The sequence below is a fragment of the Myotis myotis genome, unplaced genomic scaffold, assembly GCF_014108235.1.
Source record: "Myotis myotis isolate mMyoMyo1 unplaced genomic scaffold, mMyoMyo1.p scaffold_m19_p_7, whole genome shotgun sequence".
In the NCBI taxonomy this organism is placed as follows: Eukaryota; Metazoa; Chordata; class Mammalia; order Chiroptera; family Vespertilionidae; genus Myotis; species Myotis myotis.
Window position 1 is genome coordinate 44,193,967 of NW_023416379.1, and position 27,865 is coordinate 44,221,831.

The 27,865-nt window shown below is 37.4% G+C and overlaps 1 protein-coding gene across 21 annotated transcripts in view; it reads left to right on the top strand.

Moving 5' to 3' along the window:
- ASCC3 (activating signal cointegrator 1 complex subunit 3) overlaps positions 1–27,865 on the top strand; it is a 250,869-nt gene that overhangs the window by 200,632 nt on the left and 22,372 nt on the right. For 19 of the 21 annotated variants that reach the window (XM_036317985.1, XM_036317986.1, XM_036317987.1 and 16 more), the window contains one exon: positions 18,957–19,181. In XM_036317985.1, coding sequence (XP_036173878.1) covers positions 18,957–19,181 — 225 coding nt within the window. Of the gene's footprint in view, positions 1–18,956; positions 19,182–27,865 lie in introns of those variants that run through there. The other 2 variants (XR_004968946.1, XM_036317990.1) reach the window with 2 other exon arrangements.

The window sequence follows — 27,865 nt, forward strand, 5'->3', positions numbered from 1 at the left end:
ACAAAAAGCATAAAGAAATAGAAGAAATTACAAAAGGAAATGGATGGATTTGCCTACATAAAAATATAAAATATAAGCATCGCTGTAAAATTTCAAACACATTAATATTTGTCATAATTATGAGAGTCAAAAGGGTAATAAATTTTTATTTTTTAATCAATAAATTGAAAAAACAACCACTATGACTCCAATGATAAAATGAAAGCATGGCATTAAGTAACAACTTACAGAAGTATAAATTCATTTTTAACAGATATTAAAAAAAATCAGCCTTCTCAATGATTGTGGAAATATGAATTGAAACAAAAAATAGTAATCTGTTTAGCTTATTAAATTGTATATTCAAAAAGATAACACTTTTTGATGGTGAGTTGTTACATTCCTAGACACTGCTAAACAGTCTTTGTTAACCTAATGTTTCTAGAAAGTAATTTGATAATATATGTCAAAGTTGTTTTTTTAAAGCTCTAAAAAAATGTCTTTTGTAAGCAACTGTGTTGTCAAGATAGTATATGTATACAGATGTTCATTGCAGTGTTATTTATAATAGCAAAAAAACACTGGAACTGGAACGCTTTTCTAAAAAGGCCAATATCTCTTTAAGAATAAAGTATTTGTAATCACTGAAACATAAAGTTAAGTTCTTGAAAGAGAATCAGTGAGAAAAGTTTTTTTGTTTTCACATAGTCCTGTATGCTCATTCTAGTATAGAGCTATTTATGCTTGCCTTGTCAAATAGAGGAACCCTTACTAATTAGCAGAATAGTTTTGAAAAGTTCCTTCAAGAAAAAGGTATAACAACTCAGTAATTCTGAGCAAACTATAGTCTTCCCCCTGTGAGAAGGACTGAAGTGAATAAATACTTCTACACTGAGCCATTATACATATGGTAGAAGCTAGAGGAATTTCCTTTCCAGTAATGTATTAGAAGCTGAATATTTTTTTATTTCTGGACCCAAAGAGATGGATATGCCCTTTTCCCATACTTACATGTACCCTGAAAAATTTTGTCATTACTACCAAATAAAATACAAAGATATGGTCTTTATTAGAGTAGTATTATTCACACCATCTGCATTTTATTTTAACTTACATTCTCTTAAAAAAAGACTCCACTTATTTTCCAAACAATGTTTTCCAGCTGACAGTCCAATAGAATATAAGCATGTTTCAGAAATTTGGTTGTGTCAGAAAGTTAGAACTCACTTTGTTTAAAAAAAAAAAATCTGGGAGGTAAGAGTGATTTCCAAATGTTATTTTTCTTAGATACATAAAATTCTGCACATTCTTATGTTTTGTTCATTGTTTTATATGTAATTCAAAAGAATAATACAGTTTGGCAGAACTATAGTCTCAGGTTTAAAGTATTTCCATGGAGAATTATTCTATATGTATTTGCTTCACCTTATTAGATTTAGGTCTTGCATGCCATCTATGTAGGTATTTCCTGTTATTTATTAAATAGTGTCAGCAAATTTGTAAGACAAATGCCAAACAGGTGTCTTCTTTTGACAGATAAGCAAATAAACTGTCTTGCAAAACCATTGACGAGCTGGCAGTGTAGTGCTCTGCTGTACTGAAAGCACAGAAAGTGTTGTAACCTTGAACTACTGTTATTCAGTGAAAGAGGAGGGAGGACATGTGAGAGAGACAAGAATCATTAAGATATCAAAATAAGCAGTGAATGCGACCAAAATTAGAGAAAAGGAAAGATGAATGCATTGCACTTGCACTTGGGACTCACACCAAAGTGACATGGGTAATACCAGACTAGAACTTAAAAGCAGGGTCTGTTATTATTATGATTATTATGATTATTGACTCAAAATATGGTATGATTAAAGTATTTTATAATAGAATTTCTAAATTATATATCATATATTAATTTCAGACTTCAAAGAACATTAATCCTATAAAATACTTTTAGAACTATGCTGTAAATATTTTTCTTCAATCATTTAGGAGATCCATAAAGACCTTTCCGAGTCCTGAAGTTAGTACTATAAACATCAATAATCATTCTGTTATATTAAAGCACTGGAGTCCTCATTAATAAAGAGCTAATAGAGTCCTGATAAACTCAATTTTGCTATTTGTAGACCAGAAGCAATGGTTCTTTCCTTTTTTGAGAAGACAAAAGTCCACCGCTATCTACTACATCCATGTTTCAGTAAAATAAAGCCAAGTGAAATTAAAGCCCACACTTCCTCTGTGTAGCACCTGATTAGAAACTGATTAATGCAGCCTTACTTTTCAAAACAAATAGTTCGTTGCTACATTTGAGCTGCTGGGAATGTGTATATGCCCAATGCATTCTCATATTGCACTCCAGAAATTTAATTTCTAGTTGAACAACCCCACATGAGTACCAAACCCAAGAGCTATACTTTATAACCTCGGAACATGTACTTTGGTTTCCAATATCTAAAGCCCAAGAAAATGCAAACTAAACCGAGGAATTGGGTTGCTTTGGCTTATAGTGTGTGATTGCCTATTACTGACTAGACTAGAGGCCCCGTGCACGGATTCGTACATATTAAAAGGAAATTAATTAGAAGAAATATTTTAGAGCAGTGGTTCTCAACCTTCCTAATGCCGCAACCCTTTAATACAGTTCCTCATGTTATGGTGACCCCAATTTCATTGTTACAAATTGAACATAATTAAAGCATAGTGATTAATCACAAAAACAATATGTAATTATATATGTGTTTTCCGATGGTCTTAGGCAACCCCTGTGAAAGGGTCGCTCAACCCCCAAAGGGTCGCGACGCACAGGTTGCAAACTGCTGTTTTAGAGGCTGGGGAGGGACTGCAGGAGGTTGGCTCCAGGGCGTGTCTGCCCGTCTTGTCCAGTTCCGATTGGCCAGACCCAAGCAGCAAGCTAACTTACCCGTCGGAGTGTCTGCTCCCTGGTGGTTAGTAAACGTCATAGCGAATGGTCTAATGGTCATTTGCATATTAGGTATATATATATTAGGCTTTTTATATAGATAGATAGGGAGATAGGTCACTAGGTAGGTATGTATGTAGGGATGTAAATAGACTAGATAGATAGATAGATAGATAGATAGATAGATAGATAGATAGATAGATAGATAGATAATGTATATATGTATGTGTTCCTATACACATATATTTTCCTATAAGACGTTATAGGGTTTGACTATGACTTTAGCTATAAAAATGCATGTTTGCTTTCTCTTGATTCACACAGAGCAGATGGATGCCTGCCTGCCTGCTAATCCACAGCTGGAATGGTTTCAGCAGTTTCCATGTTGCCGGGTTAGAGTGGCTTTTCTAGTGGACTGAGAGGGCAGCAAAAGAGGGATATCATTATTCATCAGTATCCCAGTGGGAGCTTTGCCAGCAGAGATTAATTTTTTCTGTTATGCTTGTAAAACAAGCTCAGGTGGAGTCTCTAATCCTCAGGGCACGGGTGGCAGATCAAGGAAGATGCTACAAAGCTAGTTAATTTTCTGATTCTGGGGAAAACAGAAGCTCTGTTAGATGTATAAATACATGATTGCAAATTTAAGTAGCTCAAATCCAAATGGGATCTTCCCAGACATCTGGTACTTTAAAACCTCTGTTTTTCTTTGTTATCTTAAAATATAACTTCTTAAAAGTTTGCCCTGGAGAGCCAAAATATTGGTAACTCTAAATATTTTGTAATTAATTTTATGAGTTAATAAATTTCCTTTTTATGAGCATGAACAAAAGCAACAGCTTTCTGCCTAAACAGACTCAAAGTTAGATGCCAAAAGTACCCACTTAAGTAGATTACCAGAAAATATGGCATTAGTTCTCAGATTGGCAGGTGTGTTTTTTAATGTATATCTAGTCTATTTTTTAAAATATATTTTATTGATTTTTTTAGAGAGAGGAAGGGGGAAGGATAGAGAGTTAGAAACATCGATGAGAGAGAAACATCGATTCAGATGCCTCCTGCATACTCCCTACTGGGGATGTGTCTGCAACCAAAATACATGACCTTGACTGGAATCGAACCTGGGACCCTTCAGTCTGCAGGCCGACGCTCTATCCACTGAGCCAAACCAGTTAGGGCATATCCAGTCTATTTTTAATGGTTTTATTTTTATTCTCCCAGTTTATGATTTCCACGTGACACCTGCTTCCTGTATCTTGTATGATCTATCAGTATGTTCATATTTTTGAGCAATTAATATAGGCTTCAAAATGAAGCCAGTTGATACTTTCAATAAACATAAAAGAACTTATGCATCAAATAATTATTGTCTTAAGATTATTTATGTTTAAAGTTGTTTTCATTACAAAAAAAAAAAAATTCCAGGCCCATGGTACTTTTTTTTTTTTACTATTTTCAATACAAAATGTCATTCATTAATGGTTCTTTTTTGTTTGGGTGTTTGCTTTCGTTTTGAGAAAATGATAGGAAGTTATTCGAAGCCAAGTCAAAAGACTAAATTTCTTGATTGTCTGGCAGTGTAATTTTTAATTGTAAAATTGGTTATGATAATGTGTAGCTCCTAAAGTCATTCTGACTTCATTGCCAAAAGAGAAGTTTCAAAATGTTTTGTGACGAAAGCCCTCTTTTTTCTTTTTTAAAAATATATTTTACTGATTTTTTACAGAGAGGAAGGAAGAGGGGTAGAGAGTTAGAAACATCGATGAGAGAGAAACATCGATCAGCTGCCTCCTGCACACCCCCTACTGGGGATGTGCCCACAACCAAGGTACATGCCCTTGACCGGAATCGAACCTGGGACCTTTCAGTCCACAGGCCGACGCTCTATCCACTGAGCCATACCGGTTAGGGCCGAAAGCCCTCTTGAAATGTGTTTGTTACCTCTCAAGGTGTTTATTTTGAATAGTGTGACAAACATATGTTCTGGGATATTTATTTAAAATCAGCCCTTCCTGTGACTGTATTCACACCATAACCATCTTTCTTCTGGTTAAGTTTTGGATTTTTGTTAATAATGAGTCCAAATAATGTTGTTAATAATGAGTCCAAATCAAGAGCATTTTATAGTCCAAGGGGAAATACACATTTTTAAAAGCTCTAAATAGAATTAAAAATGAACACTTCTTAGACGAAGTTCCTACAAAATGCAAGATTCTTGAGGGTCGGGAAGGCTTTTCAGTTTTGAGGAAATAGCCAGAGAACATAGTAGGAATAAGAGTAAGAAAATCTCAGAAAGACTAGGGAACTAACTGAGAAGTTAGGATGAAGCTTAGAGTCATTTTTAAAATAATTTTTGAAGTAGTAATAACTGATAATAAATTTAAGTAATTGTTCCCCTAACCTGTACTAAGTTGGCTACCTCTTGTATCATCAGTTACCTTTCCACTTAGAAGAAAATATATCTTTAAGTGCTGTACCTAACCTAAATAAGAAACCCCAACCCCACAAATCTTTAGTGTGTTGTTTTTTATTTTACATATGTCTATCATAACTTCTTCAAACTTGTCTTTTCCAACAGACCTTACAAATCGCGTGATTAATTCCATACTAGCATTTGACTTTCCATAAGGAGCATTGCTTCAAAAGAGAACAGAAGTCATTTGCTGAATCCATCCTTAATTCTAAGCAACACATTTCTGAATCAAAATAGAAAATTTGGATATTCATTAGAACTTTCAGAAATTTTAGAGATACCTACATTTTTCTTGCCGGTCAATGCAGACTTTGCTTCATAATGGAATTGTTCATATATACATTCATACATGTAAGCTACCATTTCTGCTGGTTTCCTCTACTACCTAGCTTTTTGCATTTCAAATAAATCGGAAGTTCCCTTAGAATATTTAAATAGATTTTAGATAAAAAAATTTTTGCTTAGTGAATAAAATCTAATACAGTTGGGAAACTATTCTGAGCTGTCTCCAGTATCTTTAGGAATTGTCCAGTATAATGCTGACTTTCTGTTGCTCTAGGTATTATAGCACAAGTCTCTCATCTTCCCAACTCTAAGCCTCAGATATGTGTTTGTTGGTTAGATATCTAGGAAGATTTTTTAAACTTATGAGCCTTTATGTGAGCACTGACCTATTTCACAAGCCTTGGGGTGTTCTGTTACATGTGTTCTTTATAGTTTTTAATTTGTTGATATTTGCAGACTGTCCTGAGAGACAGCCATTTATAAAAATTAAAGTTCATATTTGTATTACTAGTGATAATGCTATCCAGATAGAATTCTAATATACATTTGAATATCTTCAAATATGCAGATTTATATATCCATTATAATTAGAAATTCAGAATTCTTACCAATGGTGTCATGTTCTCCCTCATGGAAAACTGTGTTACGATGTTCAGGTCATTGGAACAGACTTTACATAACATTTTAATACAGATATATAGAATTAGAGATGCTCCTTTATTTAAAATAGGGTTATGTCCCAATAACCTCATCAGAAACTGAAAATTCCATTAGATCAAAAATGCACTTAATACACTTATGCTAGAACATCATAGCTTTGCCTAGCCTACTTTAAATGTGCTTACATTAGCCTACAGTTGGGCAGTTATCCTGAGTTTCATCTTGAGAGTAATTGCCTTCCTCTTCTTCTCACCAAATGGGCATTTTGTGCATTATGGGATCCAAAAACACAACATCCAAAACATGCTGGCAACACTGTAGAGTATTGGTTGTTTGCCTGTTGTGATCACTTGGCCGACTGGGATCTGCAGCTGGCTACTGCTGCCGACCATCACGAGAGAATATCATACCTCATATCTCTAGGCAAGGGAAAGATCAAAATTCGAAGTACAGTAGTCTACTGAATGTGTATCATTTTCACACCGTCGTAAAGTAAAAAAAAAAAAATCTTGAACCATTGTAAGTTGATGGTTGACCATTGAAATCATAAAATGTGTGTTCTCCAACTGCAATGGAATTAAAATATAAATCAATAACAAAAGGAAATTTGGAAAGTTTACAAATGTAGAAATTAACACACTCTTAAATAACCTGCCAACTTAAGAAACTGGAAGAAGAAGAACAAACAAAGGAAACATAGAATAAAGATTAGCAAATAAATGAAAAACAGTAGAGCCTGGCCAGTATGCTCAGTGGTTAAACATCGACCCAGGAACCAGGAGGTTAAGGTTCAGTTCCCATTCAGAACATATGCCCAGGTTGCCTACTCGATCCCCAGAAGGAAGCATACAGAAGGCAGCGGATCAATGATGTTCTCTCATCATTGATGTTTATATTTCCCTCTCCCTTTCCCTTCCTCTCTCTGAAATCAATAAAAATGTTATTTTGAAAGAGTAGAGAAAAATTAATGAAACCAAAAGTTGGTTTTTTAAAGAGATCAACAAAATTGACAAATCTTTAGCTAAACTAATCAAGAAAAGTAGAGATAACATTCAAGTCACTAAAAACACTAATTTTAGATTTTTGAGGGGAGAAATTATGTGAATGGGGTTTTAAAATTATGTACATAATTAAGCATTATTTCCTTAATCTGACTGTCAAGGCCCTACACAGTCTTCCTTTTTACCTACACCTTCCATTAGACTCTTACAGATCCACCCCCCTTCTCCTGATTAACCTTAAACATGCTGTGTATATACTCAACTTCTACCTTTGCTCATGGTTCTCACCTAATGTGTATAATATTCACCCATTTATTTTAGCTCATCTCCCTCGTAAAATATTATCTTATTCAGATTCAGTGATCACTACTTTTCCAAAATTCATGACACCAATGTGTTGTTTCATTCATTTGTCATTTAGTCTTGTATTTATTATCTTATGATATTTTTGCATGTTGGCCTGTTTAGATATTTCACTTTTAGATTTATTTTTCTTTTTGTATATGTAGTTCTTAACTCCCAGAAGAAAAATATTTGTAGGTATTTAAATAGATCAGAAGTGACTTAATATTTCCACTTAGAGTTTTATTTTTTAGTTTGTTTGTTTTATGTTTGATATAATTTCATAGTCTATAGAAATGCATATTACAAAGAAAGTCACCATAAGACATATGTAAAATTAAAGGCAGAAGCAAGGTGATGAAAAAAAGTTTGGTTAGCCTTTAGAGATAGATTAGAAAGTGTAATATTTAACCATTTATAAGTATTACATATTGTTTCTAATCTCAGTTATTCCTTTTCAGGACTCAAACCTGATAGCCAGTCTCAAGACTTAAATTTCTTAAAAGGAAAATATCTAAACATTGTTAAGCTATAAGGCATTTTTATTATATCTTTGAAAACTGAGGAATTTTTTTTAACTTTCATCAAAGAGCAATTTTTTAAGGTCTTAGCTATAAATCCTGGGAAATAGAAATTTCTGATGGAATTCTTACCACTGAAATTATTTTAAGTACAGCAGACCTGCTGGTGCTCACTATTGTAAGATCCCTTAAAATCCAGCTGTCAACCAGGTGGTCATTCTAACAATGGAAGGAATAAGGTATTATTTCTTGTTCATATTTATTTTTTGGCAAATGATTCTGTGCTTGACCTAAATGGTTGAAGGCCAAACATATGCCCATAAGTTTAAAACATTGATACAAATCAGACACATATATTCACATAGGCCTTGAAAGGAAACACACTATGAGTAATTTCAATGATATCCATCAGTATTTACATTTTTGCCATCTGCATATAATAATAAAATTATTTTGATACTTTATTTTAGTGAAGCAAATTGCATATTAGAAAAAAATATATATGATTATTATAGAATTAACTAGACCTTAGTTTTATCATTTTCCAATAAGTTTTATAACCAAGGGGTTTTTGGGGGGGGAGGGGGGTGTTTTTAGGTTTTTGCTTTTTTTTCCTTTAAATTAAAATATTAAATTAGTCCTGGTGTATCTTTCATATAATTCTAGTTTATAGTATCTTTTCTTTTAAAAGATTTACTTTATTCATTATAGTAGCATATAATTTATTCAGTTTGAATAGATAATATTAATGAAAGTGCAAATCATGTTTAGAAATAATACTAATTATATATTAGATTTAAAAAACAAGTTATATCACACAGTGTTTTAGTAAGTTAATGATTGATAAAAGGTAATATGAAATAATAAAGATTAAAATATGAAGCATATTTTCTTATCCCTTAATATATCTATACCTGGCTTGGTAAACGCCAGATTATTTTTCAAATATTATTATAAAATACATAATGTACAATCAATTTAGTACTTCAGAAAGGCACAGAAATTTAACAGGGTTCCTATCAGGGAAATTTACTGAAATGCTTTTTCTACAGCTTCAGTGGCCAAAAGACAGCACTGGAATGTGAGAATCTAATTTTGGTTTGTTTTAACGCCTCAGAATGTTACAAATTAATCAAGTGCCACTTAAAGTCTAGAACTCATTAACTTTATAAGTTTTGCTTTTCCCATGACAGAGATTAAGTTATAGCATAAAGCTTCTTTAGTCTCTCTCATTGATCAGCTGGCCATCCCACTGTACAGTGAGTGCAATATAGGCAGTGATGTGTGCAGCCCATGAAAGTGCCGGTGTGGTGCTACGTAATGCTGACACGAGACCAAGCGTGAACCCGTTCTGCCTGTTCTCACCTCGGTAGTTTGCTTAGGTAAAGCAGACTCTTAGAGTAATGCACCTGGAAGAAAACCAATGCGCATAAACACACTCACACAGTCACACTCAAACCAAGTTCACTTGTTCACACACTTTCACTAAAGAAGAAAACCAACATAGAGTGTAAGTATTTAATAAGCTTCTGATTTTAACAAGTGTAAAATGTAAGCTGTACAGTCAGTGTATTTGAGGGCCACAAGGGCATGTATTGAATAAAGTGACTGGAGCCCTAAGTAAACAATCACTGAAAGACATCTCTGCAGTAGGGATTTGCAGATTGTTCTTGGGAGAACAAGCAAGTCAGTCAGTGATAGGACGGTGTGAATAAACCATTATGTAAGAGTGTATATGCCCAATAAGCTCAAATCAGTGTAAATATGCAGGCAGAATGTAGTGGCATACACACACATATATATTTATTATTTTTTTTACTTGATGTGAAGTGGCTGGGATTATGGCATTTGTAAAACAGATTGAGGTTTGTAATGTAAAGGGAAACAAGATGAAAACTATTGAACAGCAGGGCCCATTTGATGTGACTATGAAAGATGTCTCTTTATTCTGTTTTTTCTTTGCAATCTAAAAACAGTAGCAGGGGTTACAAGCAGAGTTCATCACAGGTTGTCAATCACTGTCATCTAACATTTGCAGGGAAAGATGTCTTTATTCAAGGACAGCTGGACAAATCAGAGACATAGATTTGCAGTTAGTAGGCTGTCCAGCCTACACTAAACAAACAAGGACAGGGTAGACAAATCAGCCTCTCACATAAAAATATAATGGGCTCCACTGACCTCGCTGCCCTCCATTCAGCTTCAATCCCAGTTGCATAAAAGCTTCACTGCCCAATTTCAATTTCCTTTAATTACCTACATGATGTAGATAAGAAAATGAACCTCACTTGTAGTCAGTGATCACACAGGAAATTAACTAGACAAGTTGTTTAAAATTAGAGGAGTAATTTGGAGGCAAATAGAGTGTCCTGCTGAGGAAGAAGTGGCTAGAAAGGGTTTTTGTTTGCTTGTTTGTTTTTAAGCAGGGGTTTTATTTTATTTATTCTTTCTGCTGATCCTGGGATTGCTGCTTCTTTAATTAATTTGAACTGAGTAAAAAAACTTTGGAAGTAGTCTGATACATCCAGAATAAAATATTCAAAAGAGATAAGAACTAAATAAAGAGGTGAAGCAAATACGCCCCATTCTAAAGAGCTTAGGAAAACTGTGAATTGGAATTCCAGGAATAAATGATCGTAGTTTACACAGGAGGTTCTGATCAGTGACTGAGGATTAAGTAGCAGTTGTCTTAAGTCAGTTTTCATTTTAAGTCATTTCTCAAGTCCATAACTGTCACACACAAAAACTAAAATTGCTGATTTTTTTCTTTTAATCTAACTGATCTAAAATCAATATTTTCTGTTTTATTCTTTTGTTTCATAGCACTTGAGTTTTAATTATAAAATGCTGTCAGGTTTCAGAGAAATATAACTATCAATAATAGTTTTCCTTCAGAAAAGTTTTACCAGATGTGTAATATAAATGATTCATTCTTTTTCTCTGTCTTTCCACAGTGTTTTGAGTTAGTTCACTGAGGTACACAGGAAAGAGCATAGTTCCTTATCACACACTGATGTGAACATTTAATTAGTATGGATTTAAAAGAAACCTAATTGGAGATTGTAGACTAAAGCCTGCAGTTTCAAATTTGTAGTTGAAGAATACAATTCCTGAATATTTCATCTTTAATTTGACTGTCTCAGAACATTGTCTTTCTAAGAGCCAATATTTTTTGAAATACAATTACATAAAATTTGTGTGATTACTTGGATGAAATGAATGTGCCACTATTGGTAAAGCATCAGTGAAGAAAAAATAAATCTGTTTTTTTTGACTCATTTTTAAGAATCATATTTTTTAAATGAGTGAATAAAATGTCACTTTAGGTAGTGAAGTACATTTGCATAGCTATAAACAAAGATTTATAACTGGGATCTGTAGAACAAAAACTCACATAATTGAAACTTAAACCTCAATTAGCATTCTGTATAGTATCAGATGTTGGATGATGATGATGATGATGATGATTATAATGCCAAACATGTATACCAAGCCTTACAGTTTTTAAGTGTTTCATAAACACTACCACATTGAATGATCACACAAAATTCCAATATAAGATAAGGAATTTGGGACATAGGGAGGTTTTACTTTCTCTCAGAAGGTCACATAGCTTGTAAATGGCAGAGCTAAAAATCCACCTGTTGTATCGATTCCCAGATTGAGTGTTCTCTCTACCACCTCACACCATGCCATTCCACCCTCTGATATGTCTATGGGGAAGAGTTGCTACTACATTCTTTGGATTCCTCTTTAATTCAAGTACTGGAAGCAGAAAAGGAGGGACCCTCAAAGGAAGTAATAGCTTTTGATGAGACCTCAGTTAATTACACATACTTTTAACTGCAGAAACTATTATTAATTTGATATTTTATAAAAATTTATAAATCAATTATCAACCTCTTTGAAGATCTCAAAAAATTGCCATTGTCAAATTTAATAATGAAAAAGACATTACTTATTAAAAGCATATGTTAACTAATAAAATCAATATAGATGCAGTCTAAAGAGTGTTCTGCTGTAATAGTCAGTGTCCTCTTCTTCAAGTCAAGTTTGAACATTAATCTACCACTCCTCCCTTCTTCATTTAAAAATAATAACTTTTTACTCTTTCAGCTCAGTCAGAACATCCTCAAAGATACCTTCCCTGACCCACTCTATTATTTGTACCTCTCCCTCTTTATAGTTATCCAGTCATTTTACATCTATTCACAATTTTGATTAAGGTCTGGCTCCCCAACCTGACCCTGAACCTTCATAAGAGTAGGGGGTCATTTTTGCTTTTGTTCACCATTAAATATCCAACAATATGCTGAGTAAACATATGGTAAAGAAATGACTCAGCATGCTGAGACAGACCTTGTCCACTGTGGTTATTAAAATACTTTTACTTGTATTAAAGCATACTAGAGACCCAGTGCATGAAATTCGTGCGCAGGGGCGGGGGTCCCCCAGCCTGGCCTGTGCCCTGTCACTGAGCGGGAGCCCTGTGAATGATCACGCCAAAGAGGTAGGCCCCGCCCACCCACACAGGGCTCCTCGATGGGTTGCCCCAACGAGGTAGGCCAGAGCCAGGGGTCCCGCCTCCATGCTGCGTGGAGCCAGGAGGCAGGACCCCCAGTCAGCCCTCACCGTGTGGAGCTTGGAGGAGGTAGGACCCCCAGACAGGTCTCACCATATGGAGGTGGGGGACCCTCAGGCAGGCTCTGTGCTGCGCACCCAGCATCAAGCCAGCCCTGCCCACCTGCGCACACCCGCTGTGCGCACAGCCATCTTGTGACGGCATCACGGCGTGACAACCACTTAGGCTTTTATTAGTAAGGTTAGTTTTTACAAAGAAATTATGAAACGCTTAGTTTAGAAAGATTGCTTTATGCACTGAGAAAAGGCATCACTGAAACTCCTGTCTCTAGGTAATCTACATGAAAACTCTGATGGCTCCTTTATTAGACTTAGAAGGATCTCTTGACTGCTTAGCATTTTTTCCAACCTAAAATGTACTCAGCTGTTAGCAGACTCATCTGATACTGATACTGCTGGCAGGGAGCAGAATCACAGTCCTGGTAAAACAGGGAATTAAGGCAATAAATCGGGTAATTCAAGCAGAATTGGCACAGTTTGGAGAGTAATGGAGTCACATCTTACATGGAGTTTAGATTCTAACGTAAGCAAATACAACGAAAAGTACTAATGCTCCAATTTACCTGAAAGTACAATAAGCATGGTTGTGAGCAGTGAACCCTGTTCACATATGCTGCTTCTCAGTGAGTTCAACACCACCAGGTTTTCCTTGAGCATTGGAGTAAGTCATTGTTCCTTTAGTTTGGCACCAAATGGAGTAGTTGGCTTGCATTTAGAAGTCATGCTTTATGAAAAATGTGCATCTCAGAGTACTAGAATCACACATCACAGAAAGATATGTGGGAACTAAGACAGAAATGCTCAGCTTATATTGTTATCAATCAATCAAAATTAATTGATTTTCCTTTCCCTCAGTCTCTCCCCTTCCCTTCCACCATCCTTCCCTCTCCCTCTTCATCACTCAGTGTAGGGAAGGGAGATGTATAATATATATAATCAAATTTGAACAAGATGGTATGGAGGGAAATGGATTACTTAGTTAATATTGCTTTCAGCCAAATTCTTACTTCCCACATAATTTTATTTTAATTGAACTTTTCATATAATTTGTAAGTCTAAACCCATTTCTACATATCCAAAACCTGGAGAACCAATTCAGGTTGGAATATTAAAATAGCTATTCAGTTTTCTTCTGGTAAAAGATCAGAAGAAGTTGTCTTTATGAGCAGTAGTAAGAAATATAAATATGAATACTTTTTAGACTATGAAACCGATTTACAGCTGATTTCTTCTTCCTTACCTCTACCTATCTGGCTTATTGCCATCTCTTTAAGTGTATTTTGCATGCTTGACAGAAAGGAAGCTCCTGCTCACTGTGTTCCCCACTTCTCTGTTATTAATAGCAGCAGCATTCTCCTCATCCTCATCCGTGAGGCTTAAACCTTAGACCCCTCCTTATCTGTTTTCATGGATCTGCTTGTCCTGTGTTCTCTGCCGGGAATGCAGGGATTCTCTCTCCCTCTCTCCTCTCCTACAACTGTTCTAAGCCTAGAACAAACACTGCCTCCTTGGGGACACTTTCCAACACATCCAACTCACTTCAGGGCTCTTCCCTGATTAACAGTATTCTATGCTTAAAATAATTATTTATATTAATTATTTGCCTCAGTATCATTTTAATTTCCTTGAAGGAAAAGATCATGTTTTATCTGAACCATCTGCTTACCTGCTGTTCCATTTTTCTTCAGCCCCATGGTAAGGCTGGGATGGGTGGATGGCTGCTGATGGAGATTTGGGTGGACCCCGGTATTGGATTGAAATGAGTCAATCATGAGGTGACAGTTCACCTGAAATTCACCTACAATAAAAAATAATAGCACTGTCATTGTAACTGGTCCTTGTTCTTTAGCAGATAACCTCAGAGAAAACAGGAAAGAGCTGAAATGACATATGAAAAGAAAACCAAGATGACACATGGGGCAAAACATTGTTAACTGCTAATGTGTCAGCATACACTTCTTGCATAAAGCAGGCCAAAAGGGTGAAGACTGTGTTCAAAATAGTAGAAAGTACATGTGATGTTTTTGACTGTTGCAAAACAAAATAAAACAAGAGACATAATTTAAACATATTTCCAGTTCCATTAAACAGAATGTTGCAAATATTCATTAAAGATGTTTTCAGCATACTGTTTAAATCAATTGAAATTACTTTTACACCACATTTTCAGTCTCTCGGACTCACCTTTTTCTCTCCCATTATCCGGCCTTTGCATAGACTATTCCCAGAGTACTTTTCACTTCTCTCTTCATCTAGTTAATATCTGCTCATCCTCTGTGTCTTAGTTTATCTGCCTTTTTTTTTTTTTTTTTTTTTAGGAAATCTTCGTAACTTGGTCAAATTTCTTTGCTAAACTCTCCCACTCTTCTGTGTATTTCTTCTTCACACCACTTGAATTGTGATCTTGTGATATTTAATAAGATATATATATATATACATATATGTATATATATATGTATATATATATATATATATATATATACACATATATATATATTTGCTCTTGAAATATATTTATTTGGTCTTCATCCCTGTTTCTGACAGAGAGCTCCTAAAACCCTTATAATTTCCTAAGTACTGAGAGCTGTAAAAAGTGCCTTTTGTTATGTTAATGAGGTAACTTTCAGAATGCACCTGAGAATGGAAACTCCTTACCAACCCTATAGTTAGAAGGTTGGAACTTTTAACCCCACCACTCCATCCCACCCTCATTCCCCAACCTCTGGGGGAAGAGAGAGAGGCTGGAGATTAAATTAATTACCAATAATGTTATTAATCATGCCTATGTAATGAAACCTTCCTAAAAACCCAAAGGACAGGGTTTGGAGAGCTTTCCAGTAGGTGAATATATGGAGATTTGGGTAGAGGTTCACCTCAGAGAGGGCATGGGAGCTCTGGGCCCTTTTCCTATACCTTATCTATGCATCTCTTTCATTTGCCTGTTTCCTGTGTTTTATCCTTTCATAATAAATAATAAACTAGTAACCTAATAAGTAACATGTTTCTCTGAATTCTGTGAGCCACTCAAGCAAATTAATGGAACCCAAGTCAGGGATTTTTAGAACCCCAAATCTGTAGCCAGTCAGTCAGAAACACAGGTGATAATTTGGGCTTACAACTGGCATGTGCAGTGGGGAAGAGACAGTCTTATACAGTTGAACCCTGAATTTGTGGGACCTGATGCTATCTGCATGCAGGTAGATAGTGTCAGAATTGAGTTGAACTGTAGGACACCTAGCTGTATGTAAGACTTGCTTGTTGGTGTGGGACTTCCCCCCACTTTACCCCCTACACACACACACACCCACACACACACACACACATTGAAATTAGTAATTGGAACTCTTTAAAAAATCAACTTGTCAGCCAACCAAAGTATAAAAAAGTCTGCTGTAATTGAGATTGTATTAAATCAATTTTGGGAGAATTAAGGTATCTTTCTCCATTAGTTAAGTCTTTAATTTTTCTTAGCAATGTTTGTGGTTTTCAGTATACAGGTCTTTTACATCTTTTGTCAGATTTATTTCTAGGTATTTAATATATTTTATATTATTAAAAATTTGTTTTTAGTTTTGATTTTTGGTTGCTAATATACAGAAATACAATTGATTTTTGTATATTAATCTTGTATCCTGAAACCTTGCTAATCGCACTTATTCTAGTAGGTTATTTTATAGATTTCATTGGTTTTTCTATATTGATGATCATATCATCTACAAATAAAGGCAGTTTTATTTTACTACTTCTCTTTCCATCTGGATGCCTGCTATTACTTTTTCTTGCTTGATTGCACTGGCTAGAACCTCTGATGCAATGTTGAATAGAAGTACTAAGAACAGAGATCCCTGTCTTGTTTCTGATCTTAAGGGGAAAGCATTCAGTCTATTACTGAAATATGATGTCAGTTGTGGGTTTCTCAAACAAGCCAATTACTAGGTTGAGAAGAGTTTATTGAGAGTTTTGTTTATTGAGGTATTAGATTTTGTCCAAAAAAAATTTGCATCAGTTGAGATGATGGTATAGTTTTCAAGTTTATTAATAGAGTGAATTACATTAATTGATTTTCAAGTATTAAACCAATCCTGTATTGACTCATTGCACATGTAGTTTGATATTTCATTGTTAAGCGCATATACATTTAGAATTGTTGCGTCTTCTTAGAGAATTGACCCCTTTATCATTATATAATTCCCTTCTTCATCCATGATAATTTTCCTTGCTTTGAAGCCTGCTCTGCCTGAAATTCATATAGCTACTCTTGTTTTCTTTGGATTGTTGTTAAATGGTGTATTTCTCTCCATCCTTTTATGTTAATTTATATGTGTCTTTAGATTTAAAGTGGTTTTCTTGTAGGCAGCATATAGTTGGATCATGTTTTTTCATTCACTATGATAGTTTCTGTCTTTTAATCAGTTCATTGAGACCATTGACATTAAAAGTGATTATTGATAAAAAGTTGACGCTTGAACAGTACTGGTTTGAACTGCATGAGCCACTTATATGTGGGTTTTTTTTTCTGTAAATATACAGTCAACCCTCCACATACCTGAATTTCACTTCTGTGGATTCAGCTCACTGTGAATGGAAAACAGTATTGGTTTTGTTGTTTCTGGTTTTGTGTGTGTGTGTGTGTGTATTTTTGTGTGTGTGTGGGGGGGGGGGTGGTGTTTCTTTGTTAAGAAGAACAATGTGCTCTGGCATATTTCAGAGTGGTGCATTTTGCCTCCCCCTGCTAGAAAACCCCAAAAAGATATTTCTCTGATATTAACTGTGGGAATCTGGTCAAGTTCCTGAAGATAAATTTCACAATATTGTGAGAGTCCCCTATGATTGTCCCCCCAGAGTTTTTAGCACTCAGAGTTGTCCACACAGAGCCTCCCACCATTCCTCAATTGCAAATAAGGTTTTCTCACCCTGGCACCGGTTCCCCTGGCAGTTTCAGCTTATGAATCTCTGCTCCTCTTAGCGGTGACTCCCTGAATTTGCCTGTTTCCAGTGTTGGGGACAACAGTTTTTCCTGTGTCCTCCCCTCACATGGAGCCAAGAAGAGTTGTTGATTTTTCAGTCTGTTTAGCTTTTTACTTGTTGTTAGGACGGAGTGGTAGCTCCCAAGCTCCCTACATGTAGAACTGGAAACTTTTTGAACAAATTAATTTAATCTAAAATAGTACATAAATCCTAGTCTTCACCCTTTTCTTACCTCACCAATCCTATTCTGCTCCCCCTAAATCCCAGCCCCACCATTTTTCTCCCACTTATCTATAGATCTTAAATATTACTTTTTCCAAAAAGCTTTCTCTGACCCACTAATGTAAGTAAGTCCCCAAATTGAATGTTTCTTCAGCACTCTGTACTGACCATACATTCATTACACTTGGTAGAACTTTGTCTCTGATGTACTTTTAGTCTCTAGCTCACTGCGTGGGCCCAGTATCAAGCATGATATTTGATGCCTAGTAGAGTCGCTGTTATTTTTGTTGACTGTATAAATAAGAAAAGCATTCATGAATTTCACATGTATTACACATTACTTGCTTTCCCTTACATATTAGTAACTAGAGGCCCGGTGCATGAAATTCGTGCATGGGGGAGGGATTCCCTCAGCCCAACCTGCACCCTCTCCAATCTGGGAGTACTCAGGGGATGTCCAACTGACGGCTTAGGCCCACTCCCTATGGTTCTCTGCTCTCTGCAGGGCCTGCCTGCTCAACACTGTGGTGATGGGCAAGCAGGCCCTGCTGTCTGCTCTCTGCAGGGCTTGCTTGCCTGGTCGCCGTAGCGACCCACAGGCAGGCCCTGCTGCCTGCTCTCTGAGGGGCCAGCTTGCCAGCTTGCCGCCGGTGGGACTGAAAGGACTGGAGGACTCCTGGGGGTGGGTCCAGCTGCGCTGCCTGCCTGCCGCTCCCTCGGCGGGGCTAAGGGGACTGGGCGCCGCCATCTTTATGGCAGAGTGACAGTCAATTTGCATATTCCCACTTCATTAGATAGGATAGTATTGAACAAAGCAAAATTCTTAAGAGATAAGGTTATCGATGATTTTTCTAAACCATGTTTTAAATGTCAGTAATTAAAACTAAGAAGTACATTAATTATTATACTTTTGATCTAACACAATAATATATATGGATGTGTGTGTTTTTCAGGATGCGGAAGAATACACAGATTTACCAGTAAGGCATAATGAAGATCACATGAATAGTGAACTGGCAAAATGTCTTCCCTTCGAATCAAACCCTCATTCATTTGACAGCCCTCACACCAAAGCACATCTCCTGCTACAGGCACATCTCAGCAGAGCCATGCTGCCCTGCCCGGATTATGATACTGATACCAAAACTGTCTTGGACCAAGCTCTCAGAGTGTGTCAGGTATGAAAGTCATTTCTAATACCTACATTTTCTCCCATCACTTCTTTTTTGTTGTTTTAGAATTAAATATACTTGCATTTAAACATTTTTACTGTGGCATTTTAAAGAAAAACCTGGTGAATCAAATCAAGAATTTTCAAAGGAAAAGCAAATATGAATTCCAGTCATTCATTTGTTCAAAATGTATTGAAAGTAAACTATTACCAGGATTACCAGGCCCTTTTTTCGGCACTGAGCATATAGCAGTGAATGAGACAGAAAAGTATCAGCTCTCATGGGTTTCCAGTCAAGATGATAAGGACAGACAAAAATATGTCAAAGGGTAAAAACTGCTATTTAAAAATAATAATGTATAATATATAATAAAGGAAATATAGAGAAAGATGGGAGGTGCTAATTTGTACTATTTTTTTACTGTTGACACTATTACAAAATGTCCCCATTTTGCCCCACTCCCACCCCCACCCCCCAGCCTTCACCACACTGTTGTCTGTGTCCATGGGCTGTGCATATATGTTCTTTGGTTAATTTCTTCACCTTCTTTTATCCAGACCCTCCCACTCCCTACCCCTCTGACAGCTGTCAGTCTGTCCCATGTATCCATGCCTCTGGTTCTGTTTTCTTCGTCAGTTTATTTTGCTCATTTGATTCCACGTTTAAGTGAGATTATATGCTATTTGTCTTTCTCTGACGGGCTTACTCAGCTTAGCATAATACTCTCCAGGCCCATCCATGTTGTCACAAAGAGTAAGAGTTCCTTTTTTTTTATAGCCATGTAGTAGTCCATTGTGTAAATGTACCACATCTTTTTTATCCACTCATCTACTGATGGGCACTTGGGCTATTTCTAGATCTTAGCTATTATAAATAATGCTGCTATGAACATATGGGTGCATATAGTCTTTCTGATTGGTGTTTCAAGATTCTTAGAATATGTTCCCAGAAGTGGGATTGCTGCATCAAAGGGCAGTTTCATTTTTAATTTTGTTGAGGAAACTCTATACTGTTTTCCGCAGTGGCTGCACCAATTTTTAATGTGGTGTTTAGGAACTATCTTACTTATAAGGTAACATTTAAGAAACAATTAAAGGAAGGGGTTGAGCTCCGGGTTTATGTGGGGGAGAGTATTCCAAACACTGAGAAAACTAATTCCAAGACTCTCATGTAGGAACTTACTTGGTATATTCAGGGAAATCGAAGATCCATTGTAAAGAAGATGGGAAAGTGTGATTAGAAAGACGTCAGAGAGGGGTAGGAGAAGAAATTTTAGAAAAAATGGGGTCAAGTCATGTAGGGAGTTTGTAAACCATGGTAAGGATTTTGGATTTTACTCTGAATGAGAGGGAAGATACTAGAGCAGTGGTTCACTAATGGTTATGTGGGATATATTTATGAATAGTTACTATACTAATTAAACAGAAATTCTCAAATATTTATTCATTTAAAAATACAATAATAATCCACTATACATTAATATAAGTAACATGATTTTTCATGAAAAATAACTATTTTCCAAAAATAATAAAAATTAGTGAAAAGTGTAGTATTATTTTCTATTTTTGCAAGTATCTTTAATATCTTGCTTAATAGAAGTCAGGTAGATTAGTCACCTTTTGCAATGTTTGTTACAATATGTTTTAGTTGAAGTGTATGAAGAAAATCCAGCCTCACAGAGACGAGTAATTTTATAGCCTTTTCAGATACTTGTGGAAATTCTTCTTTGATACATATGAAACCTTGACATGTGATGTTGTTTTAAAGATTAGTTGCAGTGTGGAATCTGAAACCATGTCAATGATTTTTATAACTAGAAGGTGGCTAGACCACGTTGGTATGAGTGAGATTAGTAAGAATTGGTTGAATCCGAGATATATATATATATTTAAAGAGATCTAACAGATTCTGCTAATGAATTGGACAGAATTTTTAGGGAAAGTGAGGAACCAAAGATGATTCCAAAGCTTTTCTCCAGAGCAGCTGGAAGGCTGGGGCTGCTATTTACTGGGAAATTGAGAGGAATAGGGTAGGAGAAGCATAGCCAAGTGTGACTTTAAGAGATTTTGATTTTCTACATTTTATGACATTTCTGTAATAGAAACAATTTTAAAATTTTCAAAAGACCTCAGATGGTTTTAAAAGTAGAGTAATGAATCTGTGAAGATTTCTGTACAAGTACATTATGGAATCATTTGCAAAATTGAAGACTTGAAAATAAGTATCTCTGAGGCTGTAGAACACTGCAAAATATTACAATTTCATTTATGAATTCTACATCTGTGTAGAGTATCTACATCTATATGTGAATATGTTCCCAAAGAGAAGACTCAGAATATTCACTAGATTCACTAAATATTCAGAAGATTCACTAAAAGATTAATAGTAGCCATCTCTGTGTAACAGGATTTGGGGTGATTTTTAACTTATTCTTTATGCTTCTCTAAAATGTTTAAATGTTTTAAAATGAGTTTCTAAAAATTTTTTTATCAGAAGAAAACTTAGTTTTATCATTTAAATGAATAGGGATATTTCCTAAAATTAGAGAAAGCATAAACTTATCAGGAATTAGGAGGGAAGTAAGGCCATAATAAACACATAAATTTTTTTGACACCCTTTTTGTAACCAACACATGGTTTATCTCTCTAGGAAGATGATTTGCCACTCTTCATTAGTCACACTTTATAAACGGGGGTTAAAGTTCCTAACATTTCGCTAGGGCCCTGGATACCCATTTGTGTTTTCTATAACTGTTTTTCCCCCCTTAAACACTGACCTGTTAATGAACCCTGGGGTCAGAAAGGGTTGGAGAAAAGTTGCAGGAGGAATTAAAATTTTCTACATGTAGATATACTTAATAGATGTATATAGGTGCAGCATATCTAAAAGTTATTTAATCAACTTGCTGGTACTTTCTTTTTCACTATTCAGTCAGTAATGATTTTCAGGCTATGTGATAATAGAAATTAGCAACTTCTAAAGGAGTCTATTTCTAAGTTTGCTAAAAGGGCAAAGGATTCAGAATTTTAGCTTCTATTAGATATTTTATATATAACATCTAAAGAGAATAGTTTTCTCGTTAATTATAAAACTAATACCTTTCATAGCAGCAAATCTGGAAAAACATCAAAATTAGTAATTTATAGTAATGTCTTCACCCCCATGAATATGGTTTCTTTTCTTTTTTAAATTTTTTATTGCTTTTTAATTTTTTATTTTGAAATAAAATTTAGACATACATTATAAAAAGTTTATAAAGAAAGTAACAACAACATTTTACTATATTCTTTACGCAGCTTCCCCTAATGTTAACAGCTAGCCTCAATACTAATCTAGTCCTATTAACTAGTCCACAGGCTTCATTCAGATTTTATCAATTTGAATTTCACTCCACTAACATCCCTTCCTCTTTCATGAACTTGGCACTTTTGAAGAATACTGGCCAGTTACTTTATAGAGTTACCCCTCCATTTGGTTTGCCTAATATTTCCTCATAGTTACATTGAAGTTATAATTTATTGGCAAGAATGCCACAGACATGATGCTTTACCCTCTCGGTGTATCATCAGGAAGCATGTGACATGAATGTCTCATTATTGGTGACGCTTACTTTGTGCACATGGTGGTATCTGCCAGGCTTCTCCACTGCAAAGTTACTTTTTTCCCTTTTGTAATTAATTGGTAGCTTATGCAAGATACTTAGAGGTTTGAGATTATGCAAATATTCTGTTTCTCATCATACTGTCTTACATTATTTTCAGTATCCATTGGTGATTTTTGTCTGAAATAATTATTATTCTTATGGTTTCTATTTCCTTTATTCCCAGAATTTACTGTAAGAAAGAACTTTATTTGTTTATTTATTTGTGTAAGTATAGATTCACGAGTGTTTGTTTTATTCTACGAGGTAAAATCCATTACTGTCATTTATTTTGCTACTTATATTGTCTCAGTGTCAGCCACTAGGGCAGGGGTGGGCAAACTTTTTGACTCGAGGGCCACAATGGGTTCTTAAACTGGACCGGAGGGCCGGAACAAAAGCATGGGTGGAGTGTTTGTGTGAACTAATATAAATTCAAAGTAAACATCATTACATAAAAGGGTACGGTCTTTTTTTTTTAGTTTTATTCATTTCAAATGGGCTGGATCCGGCCCGCGGGATCCACGGCTGCACTAGGGCCTCTCATACTAGGTCCTGGATCACGTTGACATGCCCCATCATTTTGTGAACACCACCTCGCATTTTGGCGTCTTGTGCTTGTTCCCCTGTCCCAGGCCTGGAATCAGCCATTTTTCCAAAGAGCCTGAGTTCTTTTTATCAGAGAATGGTTTTAGAGACTGAAAACTGAGTGCCTGTTGACTCTGTCCCTACCTGGGTGTCTTCGCCTCTAGACCCACTCGTGGGCAAGACTAGGAAATGGAACTATGTATACACAGACATCTATATCTAGTTGTTTATCTATAATTGTATGTATGATTATATGTGTGAAAACATTTGTATTCATAAAATCATTAGTTCATTCTAATATCTTTAATTTCAATCCAACACCAAAGGGTTCATTTTAGGTGCCCCCCCCCCCTTGTTAATTTATGACTCCTTTCTCCACCTGTGAGAAACCTGGCTCTCACTAATCAAAATATATTTACTTGTTTCCCCAATTCATGCATACTCCTGATATAGTTTTAGAATTACTAACCCTTCCTCCTCCAGAAAACAAATGTATTAGCTAGAGTAAAATAGTTATTATAGTTCTTTTTTGTATTTAGAGGCTTAGATGCTCCTTTACTTTGTACATTTACAAACACACTTGTCCTTTCACTTGTTTCTTTTACAAATTTTTATTGTGTTATTTTATAACCTTTAACTTAATAATTTATAACATCAAGTATTCTCAAGCATAATCACTGCACTTTATGCCTTCACATGAAGGTTATAGTTTATTTAATGAGTTCTCTATTGTCAGACATTGAGTGTGCAATTTTCCTTTATTATCAACTAGAGGCCCGGTGCACAAATTTGTGCACCAGTGGGGTCCCTCGGCCTGGCCTGTGGGATCAGGCCGAAACCAGCTCTCCAACATCCCCCTGAGGGCTCCCAGATTGCGAGAGGGTGCAGGCCTGGCTGAGGGGCCCCACCAGTGCATGATCAGGGCCAGGGAGGTGCACGGGAGGTTGGCGAGCCGGGGAGGGACCGCGTGAGGGCTCCAGGGCTTGTCCAGCCTGTCTCACTCAGTCCCGATTGGCCAGACCTCAGCAGGAAGCTAACCTGGTCGGAGCGTCTGCCCCCTGGTAGTCAGTGCATGTCATAGTGACTGGTTGACTGTCTGCCCCCTAGTGGTCAGTGCACGTCATAGCGAGCAGTTGAGCGGCCTAAGCATATCATTAGCATATTACGCTTTGATTGGTTGAACGGACGACCAGACACTTAGCATATTAGGCTTTTATTATATAAGATTACAACATTATTGATGACCCTCTTAAACGTTGGCTTGGCTTTTCAGAAGTCACCTAGAAAGAAACTTAGTTGTCCTGAGATGGCAACAAGCTTCATATCTTAAATCTCTTATTTATGCAAATTTTTTGTAAGATTATGATAAAAGCAAGCCAGGAAGAGGAAAGAATATAAGGGTTGCCCTTGGAAAATTTGAGCAGAAAATTAAGAGTAAATAAACTTTTCCATGACTGATTGACCATTTTAATGATTGTACCCTATTCTCATTTGATGTGTGAATACTGTTGGCCTTAGAAAGCATTAGTTCAAGCAGTTTTCCAAGCAACAGCTCTGCTGGCTGATTGAAAATTACACTGTTGCCCTCATGGGACATCAGAATGACTTTGTGTTTTGTGTGTGCGACTCAGTGCCACCAGCTTTTACTATAAATTCAACTCTGCTCCTATTTTACTACTAGAGGCCCGGTGCACAAAAATTTGTGCCCTCGGGGGGAAAGGGGGGTCCCTCAGCCTGGCCTGTGCCCTCTCGCAGTCTGGGACCCCTCGGGAGATAACGCCCTGCTGGCTTAGGCCTGCTCCCGGGTGGCAGAGGGCAGGCCCAATCCCTAGGTGCAGCTCCTGGTCGGGCTCAGAGCAGGGCCGATTGGGAGGTTGCGATGCCACCCTCAGTCACGCTCAGGGTAGGGCCGATTGGGGGGTTGGGGCACCGCCCCTGTCACACTCAACGCAGGGTTGATGGGGAGGTTGCGGTGCCACCCCCGTCACACACAGAGCAGGGCCAATCCGGGGATTGGGGCGCTGCCCCCTGTCATGCACAGAGCAGGGTCGATCAGGGGGTAGGGGAGCTCCCCCATGTCACGCACAGAGCAGGGCCTATCAGGGGGATTGGGGAGCTCCCCCTGTCACGCACAGAGCAGGGCCTATCAGGGGGATTGGGGAGCTCCCCCATGTCACGCACAGAGCAGGGTCGATCAAGGGGTTGGGGAGCTCCCCCCTGTCACGCACAGAGCAGGGCCCATCAGGGCGTTGAGGAGCTGCCCCCTGTCACGCACAGAGCAGGACCCATCAGGGGTTTGAGGAGCTCCCCCCTGTCCCTCACAGAGTAGGGCCGATAGGGGAGTTGGGGCACCGACCCCTGTCACGCACAGAGCAGGGCGGATCAGGGGGTTGGGGCGCCGCCACTGTCACACTCAGGGCAGGGCCGATGGGGAGGTTATGGCTCTACCCTGTCACACACAGAGCAGGGCCCGTGAGTGGGGGGGGGGGGGGGCGGTTGGGGCGCCACACCCTGTCACACACAGAGCCGCAGGGCGATCAGGGGCTTGGGGAGCTCCCCCATATCAGGCACAGAGCAGGGCTGATCAGGAGGTTGGGGCACCTTCTCCTGTCATGAACAGAGCAGGGCGGATAGGGAGGTTGTGGCCCCGCCCCCTGTCACACACAGAGCCGCAGGGTGATCAGGGGGTTTGGGCGCTGCCCCCTGTCACGCTGATCCCGGTGCCGGGAGGCCTCTCGGCCCCGCTGATCCCGGTGCCAGGAGGCCTCGTGGCTCCGCTGATCCCGGTGCTGGGAGGCATATTACCCTTTTACTATATAGGATAGAGGCCTGGTGCATGAGTGGGGCTGGCTGGTTTGCCCTGAAGGGTGTCCTGGATCAGGGTGGGGGTCCCCACTGGGGTGTCTGGCCAGACTGGGTGAGGGGATGATGGTTGTTTGCAGCTGGTCACACACCCTTCAGGGTGGAGGTCCCCACTGAGGTACCTGGCCAGCCTGGGTGAGGGGATGATGGCTGTTTGCAGCTGGTCACACACCCTTCAGGGTGGGGGTCCCCACTGGGGTGCCTGGCCAGTCTGGGTGAGGGGCTGAGGGCTGAAGCTCCCAACTGCTCCTTTTTTTGTTTTTTTTCTTTTTTATTCTGGGCCAGCTTTAGCTCTGAGGCTCCAGCTCTTAGGCCTCCGCTGCTGAAAGCAGGTATCTGGTTTGTTTAGGTTCTTTAATCGAAACAGTGTATAACTCCAGCTCTGAGATCCTGGCTCGCTGAAAGCAGGTTTCTGGGGTTTTGTTTAGCTTCTATATTTGTTACAATGTTTCTTAAACTGCAGGCTCAGAGGCCGGCAAGGCAGGCGGGGAACGTTGGTTTCCTCCATCACTGAGGCAAGCAAGCCTCATGTTAGTTTCAAGCTGCCTGGCTGCCAGCTGCCATCTTGGCTGGCAGTTAATTTGCATATTGCCCTGATTAGCCAATGGGAAGGGTAGCAGTCGTACGCTAATTACCATGTTTCTCTTTTATTAGATAGGATAAGGCTTAGGAAAGTCACTTGACCCCAGTGCCTGAGTAAAATACTGGTAGTACCTTACAAGAGTGTGGCATTAGTGTTAATGTTTAAAGTAAACAACAATTTGAGAACTCAGAGAACTAGGTCTGTCTTAGTATCCTCATTCTCAATACTTCTATTTCCTTGCTTTTCCATAGTCATTTAACTCTAAAGATTTTTATTCTCCCTTTATTTTCTAGAAATATACCTTTTACTTGAGCCATCATTTAGATTATGAAAACTCCTTAATTTTGACTACCTATGTCCTAGGTAATCTTTCACAAAAGAAAACAATAGTTGTTGTAGTGGTAACTTACTCTGGCTTAAGTCAGAATATACAATATAGCTTGCCTTCTCTTGTACCCATCTAAAGTTAGGAATCAAGGTCATTTATGTCAATTCTTTTGTTTTAAGGTGTTTTTGTTATGGATCCTTTTAATATTTTTCTGTTACGAACATTTCCATTTCTATCCCACTCAACAAAAATAAGGGTAAAAATTTCTATACATATCTCAATTTTTTAATCTTCTTAAAATATTCTAATTTATAAATTGGACAATTTATGGAATTGATTATTCTTGCCATTCACCTTTGAGCTCCTCTTCTTGATCACGTTAACTTTAAAACATATTTGTAGAATGTAGTAAATGATGTGGCATAATTTCTGTACCAAATATACCAAAGAAAAAACTTTGTTAGCTTTTATGGGCGGAAAATTTACAAATAAGAAGTATCAAAAAATAAAATGACTTGTCTAAATTTTCCAAATGTGATGGCAAAGCTAGAACTGGTGAAAAGTGCCTGGTGTTTTGATTAGCTCTCTCCCTCACACTGTTTTTTTTTAATCAAAGGACAAAGGAATTGCTGTTCAGAGAAGTTAAATAAACTAAAGGTGATATGTTGAGGCAGTACATATGGAAACC